This window comes from Abrus precatorius, unplaced genomic scaffold, assembly GCF_003935025.1.
Source record: "Abrus precatorius isolate BTA unplaced genomic scaffold, Abrus_2018 Scaffold4, whole genome shotgun sequence".
Taxonomy (NCBI): Eukaryota; Viridiplantae; Streptophyta; class Magnoliopsida; order Fabales; family Fabaceae; genus Abrus; species Abrus precatorius.
This window is the reverse complement of record NW_020874384.1, coordinates 16,614,457-16,623,794: the sequence shown is the minus strand read 5'-3', so window position 1 is coordinate 16,623,794 and position 9,338 is coordinate 16,614,457. Positions and strand designations below refer to the sequence as shown.

At 30.7% G+C, this 9,338-nt stretch overlaps 1 protein-coding gene across 1 annotated transcript; it reads left to right on the top strand.

Annotated features, from left to right (window-relative positions):
- The first annotated feature begins 4,375 nt into the window (after window positions 1-4,375).
- On the top strand, window positions 4,376-8,397 carry LOC113865577 (cyclin-A2-2-like). The gene is made up of 12 exons (XM_027500245.1): window positions 4,376-4,621; window positions 4,857-5,013; window positions 5,074-5,139; window positions 5,591-5,724; window positions 6,068-6,160; window positions 6,436-6,569; window positions 7,050-7,125; window positions 7,234-7,310; window positions 7,408-7,441; window positions 7,548-7,697; window positions 7,794-7,928; window positions 8,302-8,397. The coding sequence occupies exons 1-12, from the start codon at window positions 4,376-4,378 to the stop codon at window positions 8,362-8,364; spliced, it is 1,365 nt and encodes a 454-aa protein (XP_027356046.1). The 3' UTR covers window positions 8,365-8,397.
- The last annotated feature ends 941 nt before the right edge of the window (window positions 8,398-9,338 follow it).

Here is a 9,338-nt window from a genome sequence, read left to right as displayed (position 1 = left end):
CTGCAACCCCTAAAAAAGAACTCAGATGTGACTTCTCTATCTGAGACTTGAAAGATACGTCTAAGGTTGCTTTTACTCAACAAAAAGAGATAAAAACAAGGTTGTTTGAAATTATTGCCACTTTTTTTCTTTATGGGGATGAAACTCGAAGCCTTTCATTCATTGGCCCTTCTTCAAAGGCACACAAGATGCCAATCCCTCCCTTTGCAAAAGACCACACTTGTACCCTCACATTGAAATCAATTGCTTTCGCAGATCATTCCACTAACAAATGTTAAGCTCTCAAATGAAATTAATAAATAAAACATCTACTCAAATTTCTTATAAAATTAAATTATTATTGTTTTAATTAAATAGTTAATTTATATTTCATTCCTACAAAAATTGTACAATTTATACTCAAATGTGAATTTAAAAACAAAATCGAAATATCTTTGTCATAAGACATTTACTTCTTATTTGTCTTTTTCTCCCAATTTTTAGTGCTCTTCCCATAAAATTGTTCACGTGAGCATTATATACATCAAAATATCCCTGTAACTTGTACTGTGAACAATTAGCACCTCAGGTTGCATGTAAGGTGTGTTTATTCTCACCTTCCAAGATGTTCATTATTAGTTTTATCTAAATGATTAAATTTAAAAACACTCGTTTATCTTCATTATAAAAATGGGAGGGAAGTGAAACTCTAGCTAGTGTGATTAGCTCTGGTGTAGTTGGCAATTACGGTGGCTTGGGCTTTGTTGGGGTGTCCATACATGAATTTTATGATTTTGGGGTCACTATTAATGTAGTTGGAATAATTCAATCCGATGAATCTATCGGTTAGAAGTTGGAAACTCTTTGCCAGGTTCCGAGTTTATGCTTTATTTTCAAATCTACCCACCTCCAATACCTTGTTCATTCTAATTTCCATCACGTTTAGGTGGGCCAAGGCCAGTTTCATACTCTCATATATATGTACAATAAAAATTGGGCAAAAATGCAATGAAGGAGTCAATTATATAATAGACATAATTTTATTAAATATTCAAAAAATATTTAAAAAGAGATAGAATCTTTTTATACTGAGAGTATAAATTTAAAATTTTTTATATCTGAACCTTTTATTTAACTTATATCTAATAGTTACTAAAATAATAAATTATAACTTGTTAAATAAAAAATTTGAATTTATTAATGTGAAATTTTTTTTAATTATTTAAAAATAAAAGAAAATCAAATTTAGGCGGAATGATGTTTCAAAGTTTAAACAAATTTAAACTCACAAGGAAGTTTTCGATGCCTGATCTCTCCCTCTCCCCCATCCTTAAAAAAAAAAAAAAAAAAAACTCTCTCCTTGTTGGGAATTTTTTATCACTGAATCAACGGTGAGTATTTGAACATTGAAATTTGAATGTTAAACATTGTGCATAGTTGACGTGTTTCGAGTGCTTTATGAGACAAATCATGCTTTCACAACTTTTTTTCTATCTGAGTTTCTATTCTGGGACTTATCGATATGATAGAGACAAAAACATTATACAAGGAGTCGTTAGATTGGTCAAACCTTGGGATTTTCCATTTGAACAGTTGATGCGAATCAAAGGTTTGTTTGTTTTATAGTTAAAAAACTATCTTTTACATTTTTTTAATAATAAGTAGATTTTTAATTAAAAGAGTAAAAATTACATTCAACAACTGAAAATCAATTATACTAATTTTAACCAAACAAACATTAAATCACAAGAAAGTAAAAAGTTAATCACAATTTTTTTATGGTAAATAATTGGTGCAGTTTATAAAATTGTAGATTATCTAAAACCTTTTGTACTTAGTTTGAACACGCGAAACAAAATTGATATAGACTGGAGCTAATTAAGATGTGATTATGAAAGCCACTCATCAACGTCAATTTTCTCTGTTAAGGAGGGAAAGCTCAAAATGTAATTTCTTCAACTGTGAAATTTTGAAACCATACTAGCCAGGACACAAAGATTCATTTAAACAAACATGGTTTGATTGGTTCAATGAAACTTAACATTTTTTAATGTAGAATCTAGTTATTTAGACACTTAGGAGCCACAGCCTACTAGGCCTGTTTTAGACAATTCAAAAACTAATCAAATAAACTAATAATCAGTCACAAATTTGTAAAAAAGAAAAAGAGATTAGAGTTGGGCTAGCTAGCATCTTTACATTTTCAATAAACACCAGATAGACATGAGTAAAAATGAAAAGCGAAAGAACAGTTTAAAAATACTACACAAAATATATAGATATTCAATTGGTAAGAAAAGCAATCAATGATGTCATTTATAAGGTTACATTTTATAATGTTTTGGGTTTTAAATTTTTAGTTTTTTAAATACAAAGTTTAAATGAAGTGTGTTTGACTGTGATGGAATTGAATTATTTTAATCATGTTTTAAAATAATTTAAATTTAATTTTATATATTGAATTATAAAAATATGTCATTCCATTTTCTTGATCTCTTTCAAAGAATTTATATTTTACTATTATTATTACTTTCACCTGTTGTCATTATAAAATTTATTATTGTAACCATTTGTACCGACTACCATTATAAGTTTCGTTATTATTACTATTATTAATTCACCGTTGTTAGCAAAAGTAAAATGTAATTATAATTGGCAATAATTAATAATAGTGAACAGTTATTGTAGAAATAATGGTTAAATCGTCTCTTAGATCATCTTCGTGTTAATCACATTTGGCGGGTCACAAACTGTATTATGTTATTCATTCACCATTTTTTGGCTTAAATGGATAAGCAATTTACTGCATGTTTGAATAAGCATCTGTAAATTTATATTTGAATAAATTTAATTTCATAAAATTTAATTTTTTTAAAAGTGAATTTAAATTATTATTATTATTTTATTTAAAATATCTCTTTTAAAAATAAACTTGTAATAAAAACCATTCTGAATTTTGTTGACTTAACATAAAAGTTACAATTAACTATTTTAATTCAAATGTGAATTTAAAAACAAAATCAATTTTAATATAGAAACATTAAAACATTAATATTTTTTAAAATAACATAATTTTATACTAATTTAAGATGCAGTCAAACATGTACTTAATGGTATTTTCATACATGCCTTTTTAATATTAAACACTTATTTTGATGTTACATTTCGGTGGCTTTTGCATTCCACGCGTACATGCTTAACATGTGTCCAAACATGCATTAAATTTACAAAAGCCTAGAAAGGTTAAAAAAAATGACCACATAGATTTCACGCTGTTCAATGTTGGCAAAATAATAATTTATATATTCACCAATATTTTTTTTAAGAATAATAATATTATTCTTATAAAAAATTTATAGTATTTTTTATAGTTTATTTCTTATTTATTTATTTTCATCTCTCGCTTAATTGTAAGAAATGGTGTACAAAATCATTATATAAATAAAATGGTCATTTTAGAATTTCATTTCTGTAAACAATTAAACATAATAAAAAAAGGTAAAGGTCAAAAAAGGATTTGAGATAATTTACTTTATATTATTTTTTAAAACACAGTTTTTCTTTTAAACCTCTTAATTGAATCTGACTTTTAGTTATTGATTATAACATTATCAAAATATTTATTTATTTAATAAAAGTTTCATTATATTTGTTTTAAAATTTAAAAACATTTCATGAAATTTTCAGAATAAGAAAATAGTTATAACTATATTATACTGACTAATATAGTTATTTTCCCAATAAAACATTTATACATTTAACAACCAAATACTGGTAAAATAAAAATTTGTACATTCACTGATAGTATTTCATAAAAAAGAAATTAATATTATTATAAATATATTTTGCAATACCTTTTATTTTTTTAATTTTCTATTACATTATTTAATTTATTTTATGCATTTCTCTCTTGTAAGAAAGTGTACAAAATTCTAACGTAAATGCACTCTGTCTTTTCAGAATTTAAATTGTGTAAATTATTACACGTAATGGAAAAGTGAAACGTCGCTATTTTTCACTTTTCAAGTTTTGAACTGTGTCTCCGTCCCGCTCATTGACGCTCCTATGCTTATATCATTCACTCTACTCGCTCTCTCTTACACGCCATTCCAAGGTAACCACACTCTTGTTCTCTTTCGAAATTCAATTTCGTTGTTTGTTATTAGAACATGATTTTAAGTTTTTTCAATAACCTTATTGAGTTTTGTCTTGGTGTATGGATCTGGAACTGAACTGTGTTACTTATTAATTTTGTTTATTTTTTATTTTGAAATTTTAGGGAATTCATTTTGTGATTTATGTGATGCTATTATCTTATGAATGGTTGTTTGAAGAACAGGCATGAGCAAGATTTTCATTTGAAATAATTGGATTGCTCTTCTTCAAGGCACACACAATGGATAGAGTAAACACATTCTGTGCCAAAGACGAAGAGCGTCCACTTCGAATAACCAGAGCAAGGGCTAGAGCATCGAGAGGGATTCCTCCCAATGCAAAACCTTCTTTGCAAAAGGAGCGCAAAAATGCACAGTGCAAAAGAGCAGCTTCTCCTGTTCTTGTTCCAGTTGTTCTTCAGTATAAGAGAAGGGCGGTGCTTACAGATGTAACTAACATATGTGATGATAAGGCATCGAAGTATCGGGTAAATACGAAATACTCACTTTGTCGCACGTTTGAAAATTGTTAATATTTTGTAATTCTAGTGATAAGGAGAATAAATTTTATTTGTGGGTTATTTTTGTTTGGAAATGAAAAAAAAAACATTTTATTCTGTGTCCTACAAAATGATTTTCATAATTATACAATGCTGCAAATTCATTTACATGTAAGTCTCATAACTGTTTGTTGGTGATGCTGATTGATAATCCACTATGTAGGCTAAAGGAGTTTATGAGAAGAAAAACACAAAGCTAGCTTCAGGTGTTTATATTGAAGTTTCGTCATCGCAAGAGGATGTTAGAGCAAATTTAGCTGAAGAATTATCCGCAATAAGGATGGTAGAATCAAATGAAACCATTGCTGCAGCTACTTTGGGCAACGAAGAGGCAGCAGGGCATTGTATGTCCAACAGTGTAAGAGAATGTGTTATAGCAGCAGACACTGTGCATTCAATGCAAGACTCTCTGAATTCTGATGAACTCCTAAGCTTGCCAAACGAAGGTTTTTCTATAATCCCATATGTTACTACTATTATGCAAAAGACTTTAGGTATATAATATGGCATGCTAAATTACTTTTTGTACAAATGAAATTCGTGTAACTCTCTGATTGAACATGCAAAGTACTAAATGTTACTCGACTCAGGCTTTAAAATTGAGGTTAACTAGCCTTTTACCTTACAGACTCTGCCTCTTGCTCAAAAATAGGTCTGTTCCTTGTGTTTTTCTTAATTGAACAGTATTTCTCGTGATATATTGTTGGAGAATGCAAAATACTAGCATTGTTATACATGGAACGTTTGAGTTTAAGGAGTTACAGTGTTACATGATTGCTCTTTTGATTGCACATGAAAAAGATGTTATGAGAAGTAACCCACATATTCACTTGACAGATAGTCTTTGATGTAAGGATCCTATAATTACTGTTTTATTCTCTTGATTGGATTGTGCAGACATAGATATGATTTGTGAGAAGCTAAGAACTTCAGACTGCCTGACCATTGTGGACATTGATTCAGAGTTAAAGGATTCTCAAGTTTGGAGTTCTTATGCCCCTGACATATACAACAAAATTCGAGTCACAGAGGTTTGTGATGTAGTAATGTAATTATTTTTTTCCTTGAGTGTTGCTAATGTACTATTAGTTTGTGTGGCTAGTGACAATTTCAAAAGCTTCTATTAAACAGTGTTATGATGTAAACCCCAACTGCTGCTTTCTCTACTGTTGTCAGTTTACTGCATTATAACACTAGGCAAGTATTCTTGGATAGTAGCCAGCACATTTTATTTAGTGACATAAAATAGTATAATTATGATATTAACGTTGCTGCTTAACTTCACAAAGCAATACTGTTTTAATGCTGAGAAAAGAGAAGGATACTTAGGTTCAATACAAAAAAATTAACTGAACTTTGGTGAAATCTCTCCAGCTTGAAAGGAGACCATTAACCAACTACATGGATAAATTGCAACAAGATATTACTCCAAGGATGCGTGGAATTCTGGTTGATTGGCTTGTGGAGGTTTGTCTCATGGCTCTGGCATTATGTAGATTTCAATACTTGAGCACATCTAAGCTTTTCCTTTTCGTTGGTGTAATGAATTCTATGTACTTCCTTTCAACCTAAATACGGTTGAATAGTGGGATATTGACAACGTGCTAGGTATCTACCATTCATTATGATTATCACATTCCTTCTATAGTCACATTTAAAATACACAATCTGTAATTACTGTCTAAGTTGACCATCAAGCTTTGGTTGTGGGTTTGCTGAAGGTTTCCTGTATTTCCTTTCAGGTTTCTGAGGAATACAAGTTGGTCCCGGACACTCTTTATCTCACGGTGAACCTAATTGATCGGTGTCTCTCAACAAAATTCATTCAGAAGCAAAGGCTCCAGTTGCTTGGTGTTACTTGCATGCTGATTGCATCGTAAGTACCAAACTTTGTAATTGTCCTATGATGGAAGTTTCACAAGCTCGAAGTTATACTTCTTCATGCTTCTCTTTGAACTATGAACTGGGGTTTAAGGCTTCTAAAACGATAAAATTGATAACGACAATCAGTTTTTCATCCTCCGTCTAGTATGATGGTGATAATTTTTACTTTTTCATAGTCCTGTACATAGTTATTTTGCTTGTTGGTATTGGACTTATATGTGTAGATAATTTTACATATTTCTCATCATATGATTTAGTTCTCGTTATTGTTTCCATAGTTTTGTTAACTAGCTAGTAAAGAAACTTTATTTGGACATTTATAAATATGAAATGAACTGCTAATTTGATTCATGGAACTCTTGATTTGGAGTGTATTCGGTGATACTGATAAGTGTTAATGTAACACATCATATCTATTTTTTTTCTAAATCAATTAGTCTTAGATGTGCTTCTTTCTTTTCATGGCTTGAAGAAAGTATGAAGAGATTTGTGCGCCTCGAGTGGAGGAATTTTGCTTCATCACAGATAATACATACACAAAAGAAGAGGTAGTCCGGTCGGATCCTTCATCTTTTTTTTTTCTTTTTTTTATTTTATTTTCTGAGTATATTCACGATGACCGATATACAATACACCTAATCAGTGTTATTTGACAGGTATTAAAAATGGAGAGTGAAATTCTAAACCTTCTGCATTTTCAGCTTCTTGTTCCCACAATCAAACCATTTCTCAGGTATGCACTATATATACTCGTATATTCCAATTCTTTTTGGAAATATCACTTGGTTAAGAACTTCATTGAACTATGACGATCTTTTCTTGGGTTCCAGGAGATTCATCCAAGCAGCACAATCTTCTTACAAGGTACTACAACTGTTATCCACCATTCGCAATTTAACTTGAGAAAGTGATTTTACTATGATGCTGACAGGAATGCAAATCAACCTGGTAATTTTATCCCCTTGTACAGGTTCCTTGTGTTCAACTGGAATTCCTAGCAAATTATTTAGCAGAGCTTACTCTAGTAGAATATAGCTTCCTCCAATTTCTACCTTCCCTTGTAGCTGCATCTGCTGTGTTCCTGGCCAGATGGACCCTCAATCACTTAGAACATCCATGGGTATGAACTGTTGACTACCTTAATGCAAGTTAACTATTTTCCTTTGACTTTGTGTAAACATAAATAAATTTTCAGTGTCACGTGCATTTATTTTAGAATCCAATTTTGGAGCACTACACAAACTACAAAGCTTCAGACCTCAAAACTGTTGTTCTAGCCCTGGAAGATCTGCAACTTAATACCAAAGGCTGTTCCCTGAGTGCTATACGTGATAAGTATAAACAACAGAAGGTTAGAAGTGTGCATATTACATAACAGTCTTATCCTTCTTTCAATTGACTGAAGTTTTTAAACCCCACGAATCACACCAAATTGATATATATCAGACATACATAATTTTATTGATTATTGAACGGTTCAAACAAATATCTTTTTCCGCCCCCGTTTTTGTCAACGTAAAACGTGTTGAGTTTGGAATATATATGTTAATTTGTATAATTCTTTGGACAATGGGAGTGTTAAATGAGTTCGTATTCTGCTTTCTTTAACATATATTCTCCATCTGGTTAAAGTATATAAACCGGCAAAATAATACGCATGTCCTTATCTTTGCTGAAAAAGGTATTGAGATAATTACATCAGTGACTTCTGCTTCCTGTGACAGTTCAATTGTGTGGCAAACCTCTCTCCAAAACCGATGAAGTCACTGTTCCAAGTTCATGTGTAAATGTTTTTCGCTGTTCCATAAAGACTAAGGACTAAAGGATGACTTCATAATTTATGGTACAGTGATGGTTGATATCATCATCTGTTGGATATATTATACCAAAATTTTTTTCTCATTAATCCCCACAAATTCTGGTTCTGCCAGATCTCTCCTTGTAACGTGAAATTGTTACCTAATGATACAACAAGTAGTGAGTTGAAGTGCTAACAATAACACCGAGTTGGCTTCATTTTGAGGTTGCCATTATGTAACAAAGCCGTATAGCTGCTTTCGAGATTACTTTTGTATCAAAACTTCAGTTTTGTAATAAAAATTACTTATGCTCTACATTTTTTTGGTGATATATAAATGCAGTTCATTTTTATTTATATGTATCTTATAGATCATGCAACTTTGCAGCAATGCGTCATAACTCAAACACAAGGCATGATGCAAAGCGTCCCAAGGATTTTACGAATTGATTTTTTTGACACATGATAGAAAAATTGGGTGTAATAAACTAATAATTCTCCTGCCGTTTAATTTTAATCTTGAAGGATTTAATTTTGAACCAATTGTGTAAAGTGTAAATGGTAATGCATTTCGAGTTGAAAAATAGAGACTTTCCAGTGGGAAAAAGAAGGGAAGGTGGGGCCAAGTGGCTAATGCAAGTCCAGCCTTTCCTTTTGACACAAAAAGAAAAAGAGGCTTTTCACTCAGGTGGTTGCTTTTTGTACCACCTTCCAAAATTTAAATTTTAAAAGTAATTTATTTAATGAACGATGCTAAATTGTACGAAAATTTTGAGTACGAAATTCGACGAAATCAATTGTGTTAGTTTTAGAATTTTAGTTGTTCAAATGATAAATTAGAAAGTAAATAATAAATCAATATTTGACGGAAATGAAGGGTGATGCGTGTTCGTTGGTTTTCGTGAATTACATTTTGCGTACTCTTAAGCAATTTCGTTGTTTAATTTCTGAAAGTGAATAATA

Bases quoted from the DNA above. Each gene is read 5' to 3' on its own strand.
- LOC113865577 (XM_027500245.1), top strand. From the start codon at position 4,376: ATGGATAGAGTAAACACATTCTGTGCCAAAGACGAAGAGCGTCCACTT. The intron at 5,014-5,073 runs GCAACGAAGAGG...GTGTTATAGCAG, and splicing joins CATTGCTGCAGCTACTTTGG to CAGACACTGTGCATTCAATG. The intron at 7,929-8,301 runs GTTAGAAGTGTG...TTCCTGTGACAG, and splicing joins ATAAGTATAAACAACAGAAG to TTCAATTGTGTGGCAAACCT.